Genomic DNA, 25,703 nt, shown 5'->3' on the forward strand with positions numbered 1-25,703 from the left:
TTCTTTCTGTAAAAAAACAGTAAAGCAGAGTTGCTTACCTGTAACAGGTGTTCTCCTAGGACAGCAGGATGTTAGTCCTCACACATGGGTGACATGATCAGATGGAGCCCGGCACGGAAAACGTCTGCAAAGTTTCTACAACTTTGACTAGCACACTGAGCATGCTCAGCATGCCCTAATCCACATGTGGTCCCTCTTCAGTCATGTAACATAGAATTATGAAAAAATAAAACAACAAACAGATAAAACCCAACTCTGCAGGATTGTGGGCAGGTTTCGTGAGGACTAAAATCCTGCTGTCCTAGGAGAACACCTGTTACAGGTAAGCAACTCTGCTTTCTCCTAGGACAAAGCAGGTTGGTAGTTTTCACACATGGGTGACTCCCTAGCTACAGGCTGTCCCTAAGAACAAAAGGACCGACAGACTGCTAACCAAGTGCAACAGAACAGTGGTGCTGTTGGTAACAGAGGGAGATAGCCTGAAAACCCCCCCCCCCCCCAAAAAAAAGGGCCGTAGGCAGGAACAGTTGGATTTAGAGCTGAAAGATTCCTGAGGACGGACTGGCCAAAACTACTGTCACATCGGCCATCCCTATCCAGACAATAGTGAGAGGCAAACATGTGGAGGGAACTCCACATCATAGCCTTGCAGATCTCCCCCATAGGTACAGACCTTAAATGTGCCACCGAAGTCACCATGGCTCTCACGGAATGAGCCTTGACATGACCCCCAAGCTGCAGCCCCACCTGTGTATAACAGAATGAGATGCAGTCCGCTAAGCAGTTGGATAGTGTCTGCTTATCAATGGCAACTCCCAATCTATTTTTGTCAAAATAGACGAAGAGTTGCATGGATTTCCTATGACCTTCTGTTCGCTCCAGATAAAAGGCTAAAGCCCTCTTGCAATCCAGATTGTACAGGGTCCGCTCACCTTGGTGCGAGTGAGGCTTGGGAAAAAAGGTCAGAGGGACACTGACTGGTTAAGTTGGAACTCCGTCACCACGTTGGGTAGGAACTTGGGGTGCATCCAGAGAACCAACCTGTCATGAAAAAACTTCGTGTATGGAGGGTAAGTCACCAGTGCCTGAAGCTCACTGACTCTGCGTGCTGAAGTGACCACTACCAAAAAGATGACTTTCCAGGTCAGCAATTTCAGATCACAGGTACTCAGTGGCTCATACAGAGCCTTCATCAGCTGAGCCAACACCACGCTGAGGTCCCAAGACACACCAGAAGGCTTCAGGGGAGGCTTCAATTGAATCAGGCCTCGCATGAAGCGACCCACCAAAGTTTGTATGGAGATGGACAAACCAGCCACACTTTGATGGTAAGCTCTGATTGCGCTCAAGTGCACCCTAATGGAACTGGTTTTCAAACCAGTTTCCGAGAGGTAAAAGAGGTAATCAAGCAGCTTGTGAATGGAGCAAGAAAAGAGATCTAGCCCATGTTGCTCACACCACAGAATCTTTTCCACTTTAGCCCATAAGACTTCCTAGTGAAAGGCTTTCAGGAAGCCACTGGAACCAGAGACACATCATCTGAGAGGTCAAAGGGTCGCAGGATTAACCTCTCAACATCCAGGCCATGAGAGACAGGGCCTGGAGGTTGGGATGCCGTAGCCTGCCTTGATCCTGAGTCATGAGATCCAGGGAAGTCCCCAGGCTGATCGGTTCCCGAAGGGAGAAATCCTGTAACAGCATGAATCAGACCTGCTGTGGCCAATGCGGGGCTTCAAGAGAATCTTCATCACCAGCGGGATCAGAGGATATGCGTAGAGAAAGCCCAGGCCCCAGTTGCGGGCAAAGGCGTCAAAGATTGGAGAACTGGCCGCTCGATACAAAGGGCAGAACTGAGCCACCTTGCTGTTGCGGGGGGAAACTAACAGATCCACGTCCGGAGTACCCCAGAGATGGAAGATCCAGTTCACTACCGACTGGTTCAGGGACCACTTGTGGGGCTGGAATGCTTGACTGAGCAGATCCGCTAACATATTGTCCACTCTGGCCAAGTACATGGCTCAGAGCATCATCCCTTGGGACAAGGCCCAGGGCCAGATCAGAACCACCTCCTGGCACAGAAGGAACGATCTTGTGCCCTCCTGCTTGTTGATATACCACATTTCTACCTGGTTATAGGTCTGGATCAGGACCATCCTGCCAGCCAACCGATCCCGGAAAGTCCAGAGGGCATACCTGATTGTGCGGAGCTCCAGGAAGTTGATCTGGCATTGAGCTTCCTGGGCAGCCCTCTACATGGGCTCCTCACCCCGTGGGGCGCACAACCTGCATGAAAGGGGCTGAAACAGCACCACTCGCTCCAGGTCGGAGAGGGTCCCCCACCAGGACAGAGGGTCCCAGAGCGATTGTGTAACCTGGACGTGAACCCCGAGGCTCTGAGTGGCCTGACGCCACTGAGACCTCAGAGCCCATTGGGCCTTATGCATTTGCAAGTGGGCAAGTGAAGTAACATGGACGGTGGCGGCTATGTGCCCAAGCAGCCGCAACATTTGCCTGGCAGAGACCCACCAGCTCCGCTGCACCATTCCCGCAAGGGATGCTAGAGACAGCACCCTGCTGTGGGTTAGAAAGGCCTTTGCCTGTGCCAAGTCCAGCAGGGCCCCAATGAAGTCCAGCTGCATCAACAGCTGCATCAACAGGCACAGATAAGAATTCAAGTAGTTGATAACGAACCCCAAAGAATCCAGCATCCGGATGGCTAAGAAACAAACTGGAAAACGGTCTATCGTAGCCAGAAGGCAGAAGAAAATGTGAGATAGACCTGTCGCCTTAGGTTGAAGGAACTTTAATCGTACAATACTTAAAAAAGCCCAACTCTGGCCGAGTTTCGCACAAACGGCTGCATCAGGGGCTGGTCAGATGAAATGTACAAAGATCATATTATAACCAAATAATGTGAAGAGAAATGATGGACAGCGCCTTATAAATGGTAATGGCTCTACTGATTGGCAGAACTCATTAGTATATGTATCAACGTATGTCAGTAAATGACGTCTGGATGACCAACAAATTGAGTTGGTGTATAGAAAGTCAAAACTGAAAAGTGAAAACAATATAAGCCAGAGCCACAATCACCGGTAACACTCTGTAAAACGCCAATTCAATTTGTTGGTCATCCAGTCATCGTTTACTGACTCCTCGGATGGCCTTCCTCATCCGAGGAGCCATACACGAGGACATCATCAGGCAGAGGAAGCGGTGGTGCCCCAAGGGGCATCGATGGCCCCCGGTGCACCGGAGCCAGCTGAGTAATCAAGTAATCAAGTAATCAAGTAATCAAGTTTACTTAGGGAATAGTCACTGCTATTAATTGCATCAGTAGCATGGGATCTTCTAGGTGTTTGGGTAATTGCCAGGTTCTTGTGGCCTGGTTTGGCCTCTGTTGGAAACAGGATGCTGGGCTTGATGGACCCTTGGTCTGACCCAGCATGGCAATTTCTTATGTTCTTATGTTCTTATGACACCGAGAAGAATATCGAGGCACTCCAACAGCAGCTCCAGCAGAGAAGCCATGGCCACCGGAGCTGGCGGAGGCATGGGCTCAATGTCCCGCAGGGCTCGATCCACTGCCAACTGCACCCTGCGCTCCAGTTCCTCCTCGAAGATTGCAGTTGCCAGAACTGGTTGTGCCGGAGGAGGGGTGGAATGATCTTCTTTGCAGCCTCGAAGGAGGTCGGTACCCAGCACCAGAATCGGTGGGGACTACCCCTCAGCCTTGGCATCGATGGAGGACATAACCTCCTCGTCTCGAGGATGCTTTGGGGGACATCGCAGTAAGAACCAGTAACAGCACGAGCCCTGCTCCATGCGCTGACAACGACCAATGTCAATGTTTTCTTGACTTCCCACGGTACTCAGCCCAGTCTTTCTCTAGCACCAAGGTGGAAGGCAAAGATCCAGACATCCACGATTTAGAGGAGACCGAAGAGGCTCGATCCCCAGCCCCCTGCTCTTCCAGGGTCACCAGGGAAGGGCGAGGATAGATGCCTATCAATTCCCCCAGATCCTTCGGTGTCAAAGACACGGACATCGAAGGCTCGGACCTCCTAGGGCCGAACAGGTTCTCCATCTTATTGAGGTAGGCCTGCCAGCACATGGAGGTCATCTGGTCCCAGAGCCAGCACCCCCAAATGTCGTGGGATGCCGCCAAGCACAGGATGCACACATCATCCAGATCCGTGATGGACATAGTCTGAGGGCACTGGGGGCACCGACGAAAACCCAATGATGCCAAGACAAAAATAAGGCCGGCGAACAGGCGATGGCCTGAGGGCCCCAAAGGACAACGCTACGGGGAACCAACCGCGAAAAGAGAACTTACCACACTGCATGACTGACTAAAGGCAGGAGGAACCAAGAGGGACCTGGCGCAGGAACAAGGCAAAAAAGCCGAAAATGGATTCGTTTTCCAGAAAAAGAGCACGAGCTCCACGACTGTGAAACGACAGCTTCATGGAAAAAAAAAGACTGAAAAGAGACCCTGCCTGGACATGTGGATTAGGGCATGCTGAGAATGCTCAGTGTGCTAGTCAAAATTCTAGAAACTTTGACAGAAGTTTTCCGTGCCAGGCTCCATCTGATGATGTCACCCATGTGTGAGGACTACCATCCTGTTTGTCCTAGGAGAAAGTAGTATATGAAAAAGACAAGGAAAAAGTTCATCTGATTTCTTCAGTGGCAGTAGCTATAAACACAGCTCGGCTATGCAATTACAGTTGCCAAAATGAAATCTATACTGATAGTGGCTATTTTGGAAAAGCTGCTTCAGTGCATTTCCCTACAATAAATAAACTATCATTATGCATCAAGTTATCTAGTAAAGTAGTGGCTTAGGCTTTTAACACTTACTTGTTTCTTCTCCAGACTATACCAGAACTTCCACACAGAGACAGTCTCTCAAATCTTTAACAAAAACGCTCACACATGCGCAGTGCTAACACATACTTTTTCATTACTTAAATGCTTTGCTATTAACCATATTAAATATATTACAGGGGGTGATAGAGATAAAAAATTGAGACAACTTGAACAGAAGTGGATTTATAGGTTGAAGAGTTTGGAACCGAGGACTTAATTCTTTTATAGAATGCACTGGCAAAATTTGAGTGGTCGTTTAATGTTTGTTGATTGGTTGTAATTTCTTTAAAGACCTTGGCTAGCACTGCACATGTATAAGTGTTATTGTTAAAGATTTGAGAGACTGTCTCCGTGTGGCAGCTCCTGTATAGTCTGGAGGAGAAGGAAATAAGTAAGGGTTCAAAGCATAAGCCACTCCTTAACTAGTTAACTTGATGCATAATGATAATTTCATTGTTTATTGTAGGAAATTGCCCTGAAGCAGCCTTTGCGAAACAATAGCCACTGTAGGCATGGGTTTCACTTTGGCAACTGCAACTGTATAGCCGATCTAAGTTTACAGCTACTGCAGCTGAAGAAATCAGATGAGCTTTTTCCTTGTATTTTTCACATACTGCTTAAACCAATTGATTTTCCCAGAAATGCTGAACTGAGTTTAAAACTATTGCAGCTTAAGAAATCAGATTAGCTTTTTCCTTGTATTTTTTACATACTGCTTTACTGTTTTTTTTACAGGAAGAACTGAATGTCTGTTGCTATTGCGATATTATAGTTAAGAGGCTCACAAAAATGAGTAAATTGTGTATGTTACAGTTACAGCATTCACTAAGAAATAGAAAAAAAGATAGAATGGAAGTTTTCTGACCTATGATTGACGCAAGATGCCTTTGGGCTTTTTATAGCCATAGCATCGTTTTTCCGAGGTCTTTTTATTCCTTTCATACAACTGAACTGCAGAATATAAGGGGTGAAGGGTGTTTTTTTGTTTTTTTTTTTGGATCATTATTACTTCCCCAGTCTGCTTTGCTGCTACACTTCAGTCCATGACCATTTGTGTGGTTCCAGGATTTGACTCAACCTGCCTGCCAGGACATTCTCCACGCCAGACAGATACTTGGCTCTGCAAACTATTTCTTAGGAGGGATGGCCCTGTCTCACAATTGGACAGTCTCCTGACACAGGAGGAACAATCCTGTACTGTCTTGCTTGTTGATACAGAACACAGCAACTTGGTTGTCCATTTGGATCAGGACTATTTTGTTGGATAATCAAGCTCTGAAAGTGTTTAGAGCATACAGAATTGCCCTCAGCTCTAGGAAGTTTATCTGATGAAGCTTCTCCTGAGCAGAACAGAGACCATGGGTACAGAACTCCTTTACATGAGCTCCAAAATCCAGGTTAGACACATCCATGGTGAGGACAATTTCGATCGAAGAAATATGGATGGGTATACCTTTGGTCAGATTGGAATTGTCCTGCCACCAGGCCAGGGAGTTCCTGGACACTATAACACAGATCTTGAGTGGCTTGTAGCCACTGTGGTCCACTGGGCTCTTTATGTGGAGACATGCCAAGGACGTTCCATGTACAGGTAATACGATAAGGTCCAACATTCTCAAGATGTCCCATGCTGATGTCTGCTGACTCATTTGGATCCTGTCCACTGCAGACATCACAGTGATAGCCTCTGTTGCGGAAGGAAGGCTTTCATCCAAGTTGTGTCCAGCAGAGCTTCAATAACTCTGATGGGTTCAAGTGGGATTTGGGGTAGCTGATGACGAACCATAGTAACTGCAATACCTGGATGTCTTATGCATCAATTCTGTGGCAACCGCCTTTGATGAGCTCTTGACCAGACAACTGTCCAGACAGGGATACACATGCACCCGCCCCCCCAGTCTGCACTGTTCCACCGCCACTACGGCAAGACATTTGGTGAAGACACAGGGAGGCTGACGCTAGGCCCAAAGACAACATGCAGTACTGGAAGTAACAGTCTCCTTTAATGAATCTGAAATATTTCCTGCAATGGGGAAACATTTCAACATGGGTGTAAGCATCCTTGAGATCTAGAAGCATATACAGTTCCCTTTTTGAAGAAAGGGAATCAAGGTGCACAGGGAAACCATATTGAACTGTTCTCTTTTTTAAAATTTGTTCAAGGCCCTTACGTTTAAGACAGGACAGAGTCCTCCTGTTTTCTTTGAAATCAGAAAATACTTGGGAGTATAATCCCAATCCCCTTCTTGAGTACCTCCTGGAAGAGGGGGATGGGTCCAGAGTACCAGTGGAAAGCTGCTGAAGGGTTGTACAGTGTTCACATATCTGTGTTACTGCTTCCTTAACTCTCTCTCTCTGAAAAACTTTTCTCCAGTGCATGGCACATCTGCACATATTTCCTGAACCTCAGGTCAGAGGTCTGAGGCCTACAGGCAGGCAAGTCTGCGGGCACCAATTCCCACAGCAGAAACTTTGGATGTTGTTTTGAAAACATCAATGGTTGAATGGACCATGTGTTTTCTGCACTCAATTCCCTTTACCCACCAGTGACTAGAGGGTATTGTGCTGCTTCTGAAGAAGATGCTCAGCCAACCCCTGCATCTGCTTCAATAGGCTCAGCAAGTGCTGACCATTAAGAGCTGGCAGGAAGGTATGCAGGCATAAGAACATAAGAAATTGCCATACTGGGTCAGACCAAGGGCCCATCAAGTCCAGCATCCTGTTTCCAACAGTGGCCAAACCAGGCTACAAGAACCTGGCAAGTACCCAAACACTAAGAAGATCCCATGCTACTGATGCCAGTAGGAGCAGAGGCCATTCCCTAAGTCAACGTGATTAATAGCAGTTAATGGACTTCTCCTCCAAGAACTTATCCAAAACTTTTTTAAATCCAGGTATACTAAATGCACTAACCACATCCTCTGGCAACAAATTTCAGAGCTTAATTGTGCGTTGAGTGAAAAAGAATTTTCTCCATTAGTTTTAAATGTGCTTCTTGCTAACTTCATGGAGTGCCCCCTAGTCCTTCTATTATCCGAAAGTGTAAATAACCAATTCACATCCACTCGTTCAAGACCTCTCATGATTTTAAACACTTCTATCATATCCCCCCCTCAGCCATCTCTTCTCCAAGCTGAACAGCCCTAACCTCTTCAGCCTTTCCTCATAGGGGAGCTGTTCCATTCCCCTTTATCATTTAGGTCAACCTTCTCTGTACCTTCTCCAGTACATTTAGCACGCCCCAAAACAGGGTTCCAGAATCCATCCTTGGGGGCAACTAGGGAATAGGTCTTAGTCCTTATAGTCTTCCAAGAGTGGATTTGCCCACTACAGTTTGGTGTGGTAGCTGCCTCTTTCCAAATCCAAGAGACTTCTGGATGAGAAAAATCATCTTTTTGGCAGGGTACTTGCCAGGTACTTGTGACTTGGATTGGCCACTGTTGGAAACAGGATATTGGGCTTATAGACCCTTGGTCTGACCCAGTAAGGCATATCTTATGTTCTTATGAGGGGGTTCTCCGACATCCTTATCTGTACCTCCTGAAGAAATTCGTGAAATAAGACTGCCATGATATCCTTAGGGAGCTCCAAGAACTGGAGAATGTCCAGCATCTTGTTTCTTTCTTATCCTCTATCAGCAAATCAAACTGAATTGTCCCATAAGAACATAAGTAGTGCCATGCTGGATCAGAACAAGGTCCATCGAGCCCACCATTCTGTCTCAAACAGTGGTCAGTCACAAGTACCAATCAATCTCTGCCACTCATCTAATGAAATCAGTGAAGCAGAAATCCTCAGGAGAGACTTCCTTTTCTCTGGGAGAGAAGAGGGGTCGGGGGGGAGACCCATCTATACTTTTTTGTCAGAGGCATCATCGGATCTATAACCATATCCCCAAGAAAGTTTGGAGTCAGACTTTAACTGGTAGGCCAGTAATGAAAACCCAGAGTGTGCCCATCTAGCAGTCCTCAGAGAGGGGTTCATTAGTCTACTTGGGCCTGGAACTCAAGGAACTCCAGCATCTCGCAGAAGCTTCCTCCCTGATGGACTGGAGATTACCATTGGGGCAGCTGTCATTGACCCCCAAGTCCCTTCCGAGAACCAAACTGGTGCAAGACCACCAGAAAAGCTGTAGGGACTCGAGCAGTAGCTTGACATTGGCTCGTGCTGGTCCTAAAGTTCTCAAAGCCAGAACACCAAGACCTTGCAGTGCCTTGTCGAGGCCTGATGTATCTTTTAGTCCAGCTCCTCCTCAAAGATAGCTGATGCCAATACAAACTGAGAAGTAAGAGGAGTGGCTATGTCTTCTAGGGAGCTGAGAGGTGTACTGGTGGCTGACACCAAGATCCCTGATGTGGTTCCCAGGCCTTCGGTGTGGACGAGCTCTCCTCTTCATGGGACTGCTTAGAGAGTTCTCAGCGCTTGCTGGACAATCCCTGCTCCTGACATCAAGCACTGTTGGAGATTGATGCCTGTACTTCTTTGCTTTCACTTAGTACCTAGCATTGGAACGCGATACCAGTGTTAGAGAAGCAGAACCCGACATCTTCTTCAAACAGGAAGAGAAAAGCAATGGCTCATCTCTCAGGCCCCTGCGAATGTGCAACATCAAGGAAGTTGAATGCTCCTTCGATGTCAATGTATCACCAGCGTCCAATATAGCTCCTGGGTTAATCGATGTCATTGCATTTGTCCTCTGGTACCCGAAGTGCTCCACCATCAGCTCCAACCTAGAAAGTCACTTTTTTGAGGTCCACACAGGTGACATCTCCAGATGTCATGTGATGCTCCTGGGCACAGGATACGTTATAAGGATCCTTGATAGTTGTAATCCTGAAACACCGAGGGCACCACTGGAAGCTACTTCTCTGCTTGTCCATGGCTAGCCAGAAAACAAGGGAAGCAAAATCAAGGCACAGAGACGGAATGGAAACTTAGAAAAAACATTGAAAAACCTACCTAGGGAATTACAATGAAGATTAAACAAAAATGCGGGGCACCACATCAAATGATCTTGCAATTTTTAATCCCAAGAAAGGACACAAATAGAAGAAGAGTGAGAACTGAGACCATGGGTTCCACAGAAAAAAAAAATAGACTGATGGGGCCCCTCATGTGGTATAGTTGCATGCCCAGTGTTATGGGTGCTGTCCCCACACAAGAATAAACACTGATAGTTGAAATACAGATGTTCTTTATTAGGGAGACTTCTGAGAAACTGTGCAGAACTTACACAGAAGTACAGTATTGGCAGAGCTCAGCTTTTTGCTGAGCTGCAAGTTTTTAAGCTCTCCCCTCCCCTAAACATAAACACCAATAGACTATTTGTATACTGCTTCCTTAATGGTTAGTATACTTATTTTATCTTTATGCTAATACTTCTGATTTCTCATGTCAGATTTGCTGGCGAAATCGAAATTTATGCATTGAATACACAGTAGCAACTGTCATTTTTACAGGCCAAAAGTCCATTTTTCTTTCTCAGCTACTGTCATTATTCCAGCTGTTTCCTCACACACGACCTTGTTGGTTGCTTTCCAAATCTCACTCATACCAGTGAGGCACAGACAAAGATCTAGAAGTTCCAGGCTGGGCTCCATCAGATGTCACCCACAGGAGGGCAGCCATCCTGCTTGCCCTCAGAGAATGCAACCTTTCTATTAACATTCCCACAACTTTCACTTACAGGGAGATTAACTGCATATGGAAGGGTCTGAGAAAGCCTGTCATGCATTTCCATTTCTTCTTCATCATTTTTTACAGTTTCCTCATGGACCATGAGTTCATCTTGAGAAATCATCTCCTGTTGATGTCGAAGTTCACGCTCTTTTAATACTTCATTTGTCCTAAGGATGTCTTCGTGAGGTATTGCCCTAGGTCCAAGCATTGTTTCTTGTCTTTCCGCAGACACTGTGGAATGAGATGATTCACGCATCACAACCATAGCCCTGGAAGACTGCATTTTGTCTGTGTCGCCACATTTAAGAAATATTCCGTCTATTTTGTCTTCAATGTTCATACTTAAGTGCAAAAATAACCTACAAAGAAAACAGTTACAAGTCAGTGCCATTAATCTGACACACTTTTCAAAAACAAAATTCTTTAATAAAATACATATATAAGTACTATGATTAACTTATAATTCTTAACTACAGGAAATCTACTGCAATGTATTTCTGAATTTTGTGTGATCTTTTGTTTCAAAAACAGTAAAATTGTCAGTATAGATGTTCTCATGCATTAATTTACATAGGTAATAAAGTTTACAATAACAAAGTCAAAGGTGTTTTTTTTAAGGACTGCAACAGAGTTAGTAAAATGGAAATGAGAAAATTAAAATCAATGACAACTGTTTACAACAGAAGTGCAAAAACAAATACATTTATTTATTTGTCACTCTTAACTGCTTCACCAGTCTCAGAGATTGCCTAAAGCGGTGTACAATTTAAAACATCATAATAGAATAAAAACAGCAAACACTCATATAGCTGTTGGAATCCAAATGCCAACAATGTAAAACTTTAAGAACTGCTCTGTACCAAGACCAGACTTACTTGGATAAACATATCTGGGGAGAGCTGAATATCAGCATTACCTGGCTAAGCTAGAAGCCCTGTCCCCAAAATGCCTCTCTTTTATTCTGGTAGATTTTGGAAATAGAAGCAGCATTTAATGCATCCTGTTTCGTCAATATTTGGTGTGTCTCGTTAGCACTTATGTGCATATCTCTGCTGCTGAACAACGATATTGTGCCTCTAAAAACTTTTCACTGCCATTAATAGGTAAAAACTAAAAGACTGATGATATCCTAAAAGAAATGAAAAGGCTCAACTAAATAGAAGGCAATCAGCGCTGTGATATATTTCTTTTAGACATTTCCAAAATCTTATTTTATCAACCCCATTACACCTTAACATTGTTAATATGAGTAACATTTTAACTGTTATAAGTTGTAAAGAGATTAACAAGTGCAAAATGTGTGTATCAGATATTTACCTTAATGCAGGTTTTCAGTACGTAGGATTTATTTATTTATTTTTTAAAGGCATTCATGTGTTAGGAAATGAGTTTATATAAATCTTTTTTTAGAAATGAACTTCTGCCTTTTATTTTAACTATATCATTGTTATACATCACTTTGTATTTTATGGAAAAGTGATTTATAAATAAAAGAAATAGGACTTCCAGTTATGGTTACAAGGTGAGAGGTTGCAAGTGTTGCTGCTCCCAGGATCGCTGGCAATAATTTTGCTATTTACCCTCCTTCCTTTTTTTTTTTCCCCTTACCAACTTGGTTTTTGACATAGAAAGTGAAAATTTTTGCTCAATGTAAGATATGTCCTTGAAATCTTCACAGGTGCTGCGTGAGAAGCCACAGTAGGCCGAGATTAAAATGGCAGCTGAAGCTGACTCGCTTTTAGAATTTAAAGAGAATCTTATTAAGAAAATTTTCAAAAATGTCTCTGTGAGTGTTAAAGATAGACTGAATAAGTTTCACTCCACAGGAAGATGCTGAGCAACACTACTAAAATCACAGACATGGACTAGCACCTAGAATAGTGATGGCTAACCTATGACACGCGTGTCAGAGGTGACACGCCGAGCCGTTTTTGCTGACACGCGTAGTGTTTCGGAACTATCGAATTTTTTTTTTTTAATTGGCTGCGCCGAGCCTTTTTTTTTTTTTTATCAGCTGCGCCAACCCTTTAAAATTAGTTTTTTTAGTATCCCCCCAATGCCCCCGGGCGCATGCGGCGCAGCGACAGGCCCACGTCACCACAGCCCAAAGAAAAAGATCGCGTTTAAATGCGCTGATGCTCCTCCTCCTTCCTGTGCGGCCCCGGAAGTAAACGTTGCCGGAGCCGCGTGGGCAGGAAGGAGAGAAGCATCAGCGCGTGCAGAAGAGGAGCATCGCTTGCGCTTACGGGCCGCCGCGAATCCCAAGTCGCAGCGGCCCGAGAAGAGGAAGAAGCCCGGTAGCAGGGCCGCTGCAGAGCCCATCCTGCGGCGACCCGTGAAGAGGAGGCCGAGAGGTGAGAGAGAGGCTGAGGGTCTGTAGAGGGAGGGAGGGTGGGTGGGTGGGTGGGGTGTGTGTGTGTGTGTGTGTGTGTGTGTGTGTGTGTGTGTGTGCGCGCGCGTGTATGAGATGAGTTGAGAGATTGTGTGTGAGGACCTGAATGTTTGCAGAGACTGCATGTGCTTGAGTAAGACAGCATGTGGGAGTGAGAGAGAGCCTGTGTGTGTGAGTCAGACAGCATGTGCCAGTGAGAGACTGTGTGTATGAATGACTGTATGAGAGAGAGCATGTGCCAGTGAGAGCCTGTGTGTATGAATGACTGTATGAGAGAGAGAGCATGTGCCAGTGAGAGCCTGTGTGTATGAATGATTGTATGAGAGAGAGAGCGAGTGCCAGTGAGAGCCTGTGTGTATGAATGATTGTATGAGAGAGAGCGAGTGCCAGTGAGAGCCTGTGTGTATGAATGATTGTATGAGAGAGAGCGTGTGCCAGTGAGAGCCTGTGTGTATGAATGATTGTATGAGAGAGAGCGTGTGCCAGTGAGAGCCTGTGTGTATGAATGATTGTATGAGAGAGAGCGTGTGCCAGTGAGAGCCTGTGTGTATGAATGATTGTATGAGAGACAGCATGTGACAGTGAGAGCCTGTGTGTGAGAGAGAGTAATGCATGTGAGAATGAGAACCTGACTGTGTGTTTGAGGGAAGAAGATGAAGAGAAAAGAAACAGAAAAAAAGACAATATAAAAGGAATTGGCAAAAAAAAAAAAAAGAAAGGGAAGGTGGAAAAAAAAAAAGCCTGTGACCAACCAATTAGAAAACAAAGATCAGACAGCAAAGGTAAAAAAAAAATTCTTTTTAGTGATTGGCACATGTAATCTTTGGGAATGTGCAAGAATAGCAACATCCCCAGTAGTCATGTGGCAGCAGTGACAGTGGCAGCAGAGGAATGAGAGAGGTTCTGAGGTTGCTGGCAAAAGAGAGGGGGGATCTGCCTTCAGTGTGTGCATGTGTATGAATGGGACTCTGCCTGGGGGTGTATGTGTGTGAATGCATGGGTGCCTGCCTGGGGTCTGTGTGTGTGAGAATGAATTGGTGCCTGCCTGGAGGATGGAGCGGGAGTGGTGTGAAAATGACTGGGAGCCTGCCTGGGTGTGTGTGTATGTGAGGGAGCCAGTGAGTGTGAGAGCATGAGTGTGTATGAGAAAATCCAGGGGAGTAAGAGTTTGGGTGGAGGGGGAGAGAGTGTTTTAATTGAAGATTTAGCCGATGAAATTCAGCAACAAAAAAGTCACTAAGCAGGTAAGGTAAAGAATTATTTGTTTTTGCTTTATTAATAAATACAGTACATATTAAAATTATAACTTTGTTATTAATTAGAGCTACAAATATCACAATTATGGATTTTTCTAGAAGTGACACACCACCCGAGTTATGCTCGGTTTTTTTATGAATTTTGACACACTGAGCTCAAAAGGTTGGCCATCACTGACCTAGAAGCACAAGAAATGGTATCCACACAGCTTGCAACCCAAGCTGAGGGCCTTAAAGAAGGAGAATGAGTCTTTTTTTGCACAATGAAGACCAAAAGAACTTTGGTAGGAGAAAGAATCTCCATATTATTGGGCTACCAGAATCAGTAAAAGACTCAATTAATGCAATTAATTCAAATTTGGCTGTCGGAATCACTGCTCAACGAATGCATCGAGCTGGACCAGCTGGAGAGGTTGGTTCTCATCCTAGACCAATTGTGGCCAGAATATTAAACTACACAGTTAAAACTAAGCTGATGCAGGCGTATAAGAAAAAGGACTCGCTAGAGTATGAAGGCAGAAAACATTTGCTATTCAGTGATTACCCTTCCAAAGTATCAGCAAGCCGGATGGCCTTGAATCCAATTTGCAAGGAGCTTACGCGAATGGGAATTACATTTTCTGTCTTGTTTCCCACAGAGCTGAAAGTCTTTCAATCTGGGTGGTCTACTCTTCTCACTCCTAAAGATCATATTGATCTATTTATGTCAAAGCCTGCAGAAATTACATAGGAACTTTGGATTTTGCTGTCTCTCTTGCCCATATTGATTGAATTGGTCAGTCTTGCCAAAGATGTTGACTGTGACTGATTTCTAAGGACGTATGCTGCAGTGTCTTTTGTTTCTGACTGCCAACGTATGCTGAGGGAAGGAACTGACTGTTTTTTTTCTAAATATTTCAGTTCTTTTTTCACTGATTGTCCCCAGCTTTTTAGCTAGTGTTATACGCTGACTGAGCAGCTGTAGAGAACATGCTTCCCTTCTGTTTTGTGTGTGAAGAAGGGATCTTCCCTGCATATATATTTTTATTTGCTAGGCTCGCATACATAAGCATCTTTTGCTTGCAGTTATAGCTGATTACCCTTCAACTGTGCTTCAATTTTTATTATTGACTGTTTTTTGCAATGGGACTTTAAGGGGAGCAGCTTTGTTTTTCGAGACACTGGAATTTGTTCTATTTTGCTTACATTTAAATTATTGTGGTTATCCCAGGCAGTATTTAGCTAAGCAAGTTGGGCTCGGTGTTCATAACCAGCATCTTTGAGGAATATTACTCCTGTGTTGTTTTTGTGTTTATTTTTATTTATATTGCAGGACTGTATTTTTTTCTCTTTTTGTGATTGCCCAGCATCTGCTTATATGGGACTCTAGTTTATCAGAAAGTGTTTTTATGATGGTTGGATTTTGCATTTTTATAAGGAAACCATACATATTAATGAGGAGAGTTATTTTTTTGGATCAGACCCCCAGGGTGTGACTTCCTGCCAAGAAGTGGTGCAGAGGTGAGAAATAAGTTACAGTCCCTTTGAGCTTATGAACTCTATTTTTTGTGTTTTGTCTGTGTATGTGGTATGCATGTTGTGATGACTGGGAGTTTGGAGCTCTGTGGAGTTTTGCTGGTTGGTTATGAATATATGGTTGTTTCATGTCTATACTCCTAGAAGTCTATGCTGGGCAACAACCAGTCTTATATTTTTGTAATTTTTTTCTCTATAATTTTTTTTCCAATTATTTTTTTTTATTGTATGTGTGCAAATAACCAATACAATAACCAAAAAGTGCAAAAGGACATCCAAAATTTGTCCATACTGATCCCAAGCCCATCCACCTGACAACAAAAAGTAGAAGCAGAAACCTTACTGCACATATCTAAAAGAAAAAGAAACAAAAAAAAATAAAGAAAAAGGCACATATGAGCATTACACAAGATAACCTGGGAGAGTCTCCATGAGAGTTTATAGTTAAACGCTAAATCAGAACCCAGTCTTTCCAAACTGAGGCGCTATAATTAAAATAGTACCCAGATATACTTACAATGGTCAATAAGGTTGCCATTTAACAAAGGGATCCCAAGTTTTCTGAAAGGATGTTAAACAATTATGACGTTTAGCTATTAGGTAAGCAGACTGATAATTATTATATAAGCGGCATGTTACAGCCTGAAAAGATGGTACCTCAGAGTGCTTCCAAACAATGCAATCTTGCACCTAGCTGCAATAAAAATTTGTTGTCAAACTTGTTGTTGGTGATTAGTGAGTCCCTCAGCTGGTATACCAAGCAAAAGGTAGCGAGCATCATATACATTCCCCGTCCCCACAACAGTAGATGTCCAATCACCAATCTGTCGCCAAAAAAGGTATAATCATGCTACAGTGCCATCAGATATGCATGTTGGTACCTACTGCACCACAATTTCTCCAGCATAGATCGCTCACAGAAAGACATATGCAATGTAGCTGAGCAGGGGTCAAATGCCATTGAAATAATTTGTAGTAATTCCCCTGAAGGTTAGCAGAAATTGAACATTTGCTAGCACTGGAGTAAATTGAATCCCAATCTTCTGCACTCAAATTATTCCCCAAGTCCACCTCCCATGCACATGTATGTGAAAACTTATCAGATATACACCCATTAAGCAGGCTATAAATTTTAGAAACCAAGCCCTTTAGCTTGTCAACCTGACCACAAAAGTTTTCAAACAATGACTTGCCTTGCCGCAAGGCTGATGCTTTCTTTTGTGCCAAGAGAAAATGCATAATTTGAGCATATTCCAAAAAGTTCAACTTCTCCAAATGATATATGGCAGATATATCACTAGGAAGCATGAGTGCACCGTTACAGAGTAAATGATCCACTTGTGTTATTCCATGTTCCTTCCAACTAGCAAACGCTGTAGGATGTATGCACATAGGGAAGGTCACATTATGAAAAAAGGTGTGAAAGATAAAAAAAACTAGGAGCTATTATAACCAATCTGGATTTCCACTGAATCCATACCTGTAAGGATGTTTGTATGGCTAATGGGTAACAATTTAAAGAACGCCAAGCGGAGCATGGTTGTCATGGAAGTGCAGATAAAGGCACCAATCCAATCAGTGCCTGTTCAAGTAATATCTGTTGCTTTATAGTGCAGGATCTATGAAAATCGGGTAGTGCCTGAAGCTGGGAGGCCACATAATACCATAGTAAATTGGGGACCCCTAAACTACCCTGCCTCTTAGGTTGAAACAATATTATCTGACAAACTCTAGGTGGACGCCTTTTCCAAATATAGTCAAAAATCATCTTCTGCCAAGAGCACAGAATCACCACAAACAAATATATAGGTAGGGTTAAAAACAAAGAAATCTTGGAAGAATATTCATTTTAATAATAGGTATGCGACCCAGCCATGAGTAGTGTTCCCTATTCTACTTTTCCATGTCCGTTTCTAAAGCCTTCACCAGAGGTGCTTAATTCAAAGTAAACAAGTCTGCCTCATTAGAACTAACATGAACCCCAAGATATTTTAAAGAAGGCTTAGCCTACCAAAAAGGAAAGTCCTGTGCAGTTTGTGAACAGTAGACTCATCCAAGTTAGTATTCAAGATTTTGGATTTATTAAAATTAACTTTAAATCCTGAAACCACATTAAAGTGGCTCAATTTGTCCAAGACCCCAGCTAACAAAAACTATGCGTCGGTAAGGTTGAAAAGGATTATCATCAGCAAATAAACAGTGTCACTCTTTATTGTGAGATGGGCTGTTATCGCGGTGGTAAAATGCTATTTAGGGGAAGGGGAGGAGTGTGGGCGGGGTTAGGACCCGATAGCACTGCAGGTGATAATGTTTTATACATTATCGCCAGCAGCACCTGGGAAATAACACCACCTTTTCCCGTGCACTATGGGGGCGATAGTGTGCGGCGTGACCACACCGCTGTGATGCGGCCGGCTGCACACTATCACCCACCTGTCCCTTTTCTGGCCACAGCTCATCAATAGCAGAATGATGAATCTAGGCCAAAGAGATCTTGAACCGCAAGTCACCCAACTGAACCCCCTGAATCTGATAAGAGAGGCGGATCCTTGTAGTAAGAGGTTCCAGAAAAAGGGCAAACAGTAAAAGGGAAAGTGGGCACCCCTGTCACATACCTCGACCTATTGGAAAGCATTCCCCATAGCCCCCATTAACCTTCAAGCGAGCTTGTGGTGAATCATATAATTTCTCAATCCACTGAAGAAAGAAAGGACCAAACTGCATTTTCAGCAGTATTTCGAACAAAAAGGACCAGTGCACCATATCAAATGCTTTCTCCGCCTCGATAAGACAGCAGTATAGTGAGAACATTCTCTTTACACACACACACACCATAACAGATCAATAATTTTACAGATACTGTCTGCTGCCAACCAATGGGGAATAAAGCCTACATGATCATGATGAACCAAAGCTAGTAAAATCATATTCAGGTGCTCGGCCAAGACTCTAGCCCAAATTTTGAGGTCCAAATTAATAAGTGAGATTGGCCGGTAGGACCCGCAAAGGGTGGGATCTCTACCAGGTTTGGCAATAACTGAGATTCCAGCCACATTGGAATTATCTAAGGCGCCACCTTCCTAAAAGGAATTGCACATAGTAGCCAGAGGAGCAGCTACAATGTGGGAGAAGCATTTATAGTATCCATTACAGTATCCATCTAATCCTGGTGATTTACCCACCTTTAAAGTCTTAATAACCTGCAGAACCTCAAGAGTACTAACTGGGCAATCCAAAAATCATTGTTGCTTGGGAGAAAGACAAGAAAGTGAAAAGGAAGAAAGATATATAATCAATATCAGTATCAGTTATGGTTTTGTCTGAACTATAAAGGTTTGTGCAAAACTGTGTAAAGCAGCACCGGATATCAGCAGATTTGGTAACCACTTCCCCCTGCGTGGTTCTAACTTTAGCAATAGAGCTCTGAATATGAAGATCTTTCAGATGTCTTGCTAAATAGCGGCCGGCCTTATTCCCACCCTCAAAATACTCCTGTTTAGTTAATTCAAGTTTACGGACCAACACAGCAGCATCTAATGACTGTAACTCTGACCGAGTCATAGTTTCCGAAAAGTGAATTTGCATTGGGTCCACATATGAGCACTCGATAACTATGTGATCTCATTTAACAACTGGGAATGTTTAAGTTCCTTTTCTTTTTTGCAATAAGAAGCTCGGGAGATTAAAAGACCCCATACGACAGCTTTGGAACAGTCCCAAATCAAAGGCTGCAAAAGGGAAGCAAGGGCCTGCAGGTGGAAATACTCTTGAATTTGCTCACATAATGAGTCATAAAAAGAATCATCTTTTAGTAAGCTTTCAATGAGGCACCAAAATCATTGAACACAATCCAAATCCTGAAAAGAAACTTCCACCCAACGGGCGCGTGGTCAGTCTAGGTAATATTTCCTATACCAGCTCCCACTACTCAATTTTGTAACAGTTTATCTATGAGAAAGTAATCGATATGGGAATATGATCCATGAGGAGGTGGAAAAAAGGGTATATACACAAGATGTAGGGTACCTTTGCTGCCAGATATCAAGTAAGTTCCACTGCGACAATAATGAGGATAGCATGTATTTCTAGTAAGATTGCAATCCCCTCCCAGGAATAAAATCTCCTCCGCATAAGAGATTAAAATCTCATCCAGTGCTAAAATAAGAAGGAACGCTGATCAGAGTTAGGAGAATATACGTTAACTAGGGTAAATATCTCTTTTCCCACCCAGATTTTTTTTAAATTATTTATTGATGCATTTTTAAACAAAATACAAGCATTCACTTGTTATTGAAATGTCTTAGATACAGAGAAGGAAATTGCAACAAAAATTAAACATACTTGGAAAAACAATATAACTTTGTACTCTAATCAAATAGAAGAAATATGGGGAGAGCAAGCAATCAGAGCGATCTAAATCTAATAGAAATATAATGTGGTACATTTTCTGGTGATCTGGGCAGGCCCCACACTATATTATCTATATACCACAACAGCAGGTCTATATGGGGTGAGGGTGGGAATATAGGAAGGATCTAAGTTGTATTCGATCAAAATAAACAAATCTCTGATCCTGAAAGAACACACAACATTTGCAGGGAAATTGCAACTTAAAAGTCGCTCCTTTCCGTGTAACTTCTTCCTTCATATTTAAGAAAACCTTCCTTCTTAGCTGAGTTTGCTTAACCAGGTCCTGGTAGCACCAGACATTTTGACCAAAAAAAAAAAGAGAAGCTTGACCATTTCTGAAGTAATGTTTGAAAATGTTGTTTTTATCCACAGTTCCTGTGATGATTCCAGCAAAGATGTTAAGTCTGGTGGAACTTGATCTTCTATGTTGTTACGATTATCCTCAGTTGGATATAAATAAAAAGCCTTTGCTATTACAGGTTTAAGTTCTTCCGGTACTTTCAATATTTGAGAGACATACAACTTAAACAGTTCCATTGGAGCAATATTTCTTAAGACAGGAAAGTTTAGAAATCTTAAGTTGTGTGCTCTTAAATTATTCTCAATCTTTTCTAATCTTCTGTTTGTTACATCATCATTCAGAATTATTTCAGATTGAATTTTTTCCAGTTCAGAAACTCGTGTTTCTAATTTTTCAATCTTACTATTTTGGACTACTATTTCTGCAGTATTCTGGTTGACCTGCTGTTTAACTTCCAAAACGTCCTTAGTTAAGCCTAAAATGGCTCTCTCTAAGGATTGAATAGCTGTCCATATAAACGTAAGAGTAACTTGTGGAGCGTTCACAGACAATTTAGTGTTCTTAACGCTTCCCTGTTCCACCCCTACACCCAGTCCTGCTGCTAGACCGGCGCCATTCCCAGGAATTGAAACCTCAGGCATTGCTGCCATGTTCAACCCTTCTTCCCCAGCTCCTCGAGGGGTTCTAACCTGGTTTCTTGCTCCTGTGTGGTAAGTCCTTGCGTTGTTGCACTTCTCTCGACTGCCTCTGCCTCTCTCCAGATTCCCTCCGACGGGCTTGCAGTATCCATCGACTTTCTTTCATCGGTTTGGCCTGGGGGCGCTGGTCTCACTGGTGATCCGGGGCTTAGTGATGTCTCGGTCAGAGATGCAAGCTCACGCTCTATAGCCTGCTCCTCAGCGACCCGTCCTCCCGGTGTAAGTGGGGGCACTGCAATGAAGAAACTTCCGATCCTGGGCTTTGCCCTTTGTATGCGGCATGTCAGCAACGAGTAATTCAAAGAAAAATCGGGAGCTCCTGTCAGCATAACTGCTCAGATCGCCATCTTGGAAGCTCTCCCCCCACCCTGATTTTTAATAATAGAAACATTCCATAAGAGTCAGAAAGTTGAAAAATTACCTCATGTGTAAAAAAAAAATTAGAAATCAAAATCGCCACACGAGTATATTTGGCCCCTACATTGCTAGCAGCTAAAAACTAGTGTGGGTAATTTATGCGAGAGAAGTCGCTCATGCATTCTCTGTAAGTGGGTCTCCTGTAAAAATACAAATCGAGGCCTTATAAGTCGAAAACTCTTGACATAAAAGTTGATGTTTCCGAACTCAAGACTAATTTTGTGAATCTTGTCATGGAAGTAATCAGCCATAATCTGGGCAGACAGAGAAGAGGAGGAGGGAGGTGAGGGAAATTTGAAGCGGGAATTGAGAGTGGCAAATAGACGGCAAGGGTTGGATGTAAGAGTTTGTCAGATGGACATACGTAGTAGTCTTGTTTGGTAAGTGCAACAGCAAACTGGAAAGTGATCAGCATGAATTTGAAGTCTATGAATTCTCCATGGCCCCGGGATTTTAGTTAGAGACGTTCTGCAGAGCAGGCACAGGAGAGTAGGTAGCAAATTCTGGGGGTGAGCCAAGGCTGGGGTTTAGTGTGCCTTACAGGACAGGTAAGAGGAGTATTATAAGAAGAAACTGCTTCATCAACAGATTCAGACAAAGTTATGGAGGAAAGGAGAGATGAAACAGCAGGAGAAAAAAATAAAAGGGTCAACAGCTTGGAGATTCCTAAAAGCATAAGTGGTGACTGGATGAGTCTTATGGAGGAGGGTGGTTTAATGTGAAAGTTATCAGGTGATGGTCTGACAATCAGAACAGAAGAAGAACAGAAGAAAATGCCATACTGGGTCAGACCAAGGGTCCATCAAGCCCAGCATCCTGTTTCCAACAGTGGCCAATCCAGGCCATAAGAACCTGGCAGGTACCCAAAAACTAAGTCTATTCCATGTTACCATTGCTAATGGCAGTGGCTATTCTCTAAGTGAACTTAATAGCAGGTAATGGACTTCTCCTCCAAGAACTTATCCAATACTTTTTTAAACACAGCTATACTAACTGCACTAACCACATCCTCTGGCAACAAATTCCAGAGTTTAATTGTGCGTTGAGTAAAAAAGAACTTTCTCCGATTAGTTTTAAATGTGCCCCATGCTAACTTCATGGAGTGCCCCCTAGTCTTTCTACTATCCGAAAGAGTAAATAACCGATTCACATCTACCCGTTCTAGACCTCTCATAATTTTAAACATCTCTATCATATCCCCCCTCAGCCGTCTCTTCTCCAAGCTGAAAAGTCCTAACCTCTTTAGTCTTTCCTCATAGTGGAGCTGTTCCATTCCCCTTATCATTTTGGTAGCCCTTCTCTATACCTTCTCCATCGCAATTATATCTTTTTTGAGATGCGGCGACCAGAATTGTACACAGTATTCAAGGTGCGGTCTCACCATGGAGCGATACAGAGGCATTATGACATTTTCCGTTTTATATACCATTCCCTTTCTAATAATTCCCAACATTCTATTTGCTTTTTTGACTGCCGCAGCACACTGAACCGACGATTTCAATGTGTTATCCACTATGACACCTAGATCTCTTTCTTGGGTTGTAGCACCTAATATGGAACCCAACAATGTGTAATTATAGCATGGGTTATTTTTCCCTATATGCATCACCTTGCACTTATCCACATTAAATTTCATCTGCCATTTGGATGCCCAAGTTTCCAGTCTCACAAAGTCTTCCTGCAATTTATCACAATCTGCTTGTGATTTAACTACTCTGAACAATTTGTGTCATCTGCAAATTTGATTATCTCACTCGTATTTCTTTCCAGATCATTTATAAATATATTGAAAAGTAAGGGTCCCAATACAGATCCCTGAGGCACTCCACTGTCCACTCCCTTCCACTGAGAAAATTGTCCATTTAATCCTACTCTCTGTTTCCTGTCTTTTAGCCAGTTTGCAATCCACGAAAGGACATCGCCACCTATCCCATGACTTTTTACTTTTCCTAGAAGCCTCTCATGAGGAACTTTGTCAAACGCCTTCTAAAAATCCAAGTATACTACATATACCGATTCACCTTTATCCACATGTTTATTAACTCCTTCAAAAAAGTGAAGCAGATTTGTGAGGCAAGACTTGCCCTGGGTAAAGCCATGCTGACTTTGTTCCATTAAACTATGTCTTTCTATATGTTCTGTGATTTTGATGTTTAGAACACTTTCCACTATTTTTCCTGGCACTGAAGTCAGGCTAACCGGTCTGTAGTTTCCCAGATCGCCCCTGGAGCCCTTTTTAAATATTGGGGTTACATTTGCTATCCTCCAGTCTTCAGGTACAATGGATGATTTTAATAAGTTACAAATTTTTACTAATAGGTCTGAAATTTCATTTTTTAGTTCCTTCAGAACTCTGGGATATATACCATCCGGTCCTGGTGATTTACTACCCTTCAGTTTGTCAATCAGGCCTACCACATCTTCTAGGTTCACCGTGATTTGATTCAGTCCATCTGAATCATTACCCATGAAAACCTTCTCCATTACTGGTACCTCCCCAACATCCTCTTCAGTAAACACCGAAGCAAAGAAATCATTTAATCTTTCCGCGATGGCCTCATCTTCTCTAAGTGCCCCTTTAACCCCTCGATCATCTAATGGTCCAACTGACTCCCTCACAGGCTTTCTGCTTCAGATATATTTTAAAAAGTTTTTACTGTGAGTTTTTGCCTCTACAGTCAACTTCTTTTCAAATTCTCTCTTAGCCTGTCTTATCAATGTCTTACATTTAACTTGCCAACGTTTATGCTTTATCCTATTTTCTTCTGTTGGATCCTTCTTCCAATTTTTGAATGAAGATCTTTTGGCTAAAATAGCTTCTTTCACCTCCCTTTTAACCATGCCGGTAATCGTTTTGCCTTCTTTCCACCTTTCTTAATGTGTGGAATACATCTGGACTGTGCTTCTAGAATGGTTTGTTTTTTTTAACAATGACCACGCCTCTTGGACATTTTTTTTTACTTTTGTAGCTGCTCCTTTCAGTTTTTTTCTAACAATTTTTCTCATTTTATCAAAGTTTCCCTTTTGAAAGTTTAGCACGAGAGCCTTGGATTTGCACACTGTTCCTCTTCCAGTCATTAAATCAAATTTGATCATATTATGATCACTATTGCCAAGCAGCCCCATCACCGTTACCTCGCTCACCAAGTCCTGTGCTCCACTGAGAATTAGATCTAAAATTGCTCCCTCTCTCGTCGGTTCCTGAACCAATTGCTCCATAAAGCTATCATTTATTCCATCCAGGAATGTTACCTCTCTAGCGTGTCCCGATGATACATTTACCCAGCCAATATTGGGGTAATTGAAGTCTCCCATTATTACTGCACTACCAATTTGGTTAGCTTCCCTAACTTCAGTTAGTCAGCCAGAGTGACTCACTGCTCTCTTGATTAACAAATGTTGGTCCCTATTCAAACCCAATCACACTACCTCAACACCTTTCCAAGGTGAGTAACTGAGCTGAACTATTCAACTTTTTTACTTAGGTATACACTGCTCCTAGCTTATTTCTAGCTTCTGGCTACTTTTTGGGGTTTGTTTGTTTGTTTTTTGTGGGGTTTTTTTTTTTTCAATACACTCAGTTTGTATTAAATACAAACACTTAGTTCTTTAAAAGTCTGCAGAACACTCAGTTCTGCAGACTTTTAAAAATAAACACACTACCTACTGCTTACTAGCTACCTTATTGACTATTTAAAAATACAAACAGTCTAACTTGTTTATTCACTGCCTTTCTGACTATTAAAGGCACAAACACACTAAATAATATTCCCAAATAGTTAACTTTGCCCCAATACTTTTAAAAAAGACAATGTCCCAAGCAAAAACTTACTGATTCCTTTCAGCCACCAGCAAGGTGATCCTCTCCTCTCAGTGTTCCCACTGGAATGTGGGTTACTGAGATCTTCCCTTCTAATTTGTAATGTGCTTCTAAGGTAAATTAGTACAAAACAGTTCCTTTAGAGATTTAACTAGAGAAGAACTAAGGTGACAAAGTATGAGCAATAGCAGTTGGAAGCAAAGACTAAGTCAAGGCAGTGGCCATGCTGGTGAGTAGAGGTGATCGAGCAGAGTCAGAAATCAAATGAAGTTAAAGAAAGGAGTTTTGAGGCAGAAGAGTTAGAGGGATCATCAACATGGAGGTTAAAGTCATCAAGGGT

The 25,703-nt window shown here is 42.9% G+C and overlaps 1 protein-coding gene across 9 annotated transcripts in view; it reads right to left on the minus strand.

Annotated features, from left to right (window-relative positions):
• ZNF148 (zinc finger protein 148) overlaps positions 1–25,703 on the minus strand; it is a 278,252-nt gene that overhangs the window by 182,159 nt on the left and 70,390 nt on the right. For 5 of the 9 annotated variants that reach the window (XM_029605277.1, XM_029605272.1, XM_029605269.1 and 2 more), the window contains exon 2: positions 10,562–10,913. The exons of the other annotated variants lie outside the window; for them this stretch is intronic. In XM_029605277.1, coding sequence (XP_029461137.1) covers positions 10,562–10,894 — 333 coding nt within the window. In that variant the 5' untranslated portion in view covers positions 10,895–10,913. The remainder of the gene's footprint in view (positions 1–10,561; positions 10,914–25,703) is intronic. 9 annotated transcript variants of the gene reach the window in all.

This window comes from Rhinatrema bivittatum, chromosome 6, assembly GCF_901001135.1.
Source record: "Rhinatrema bivittatum chromosome 6, aRhiBiv1.1, whole genome shotgun sequence".
In the NCBI taxonomy this organism is placed as follows: Eukaryota; Metazoa; Chordata; class Amphibia; order Gymnophiona; family Rhinatrematidae; genus Rhinatrema; species Rhinatrema bivittatum.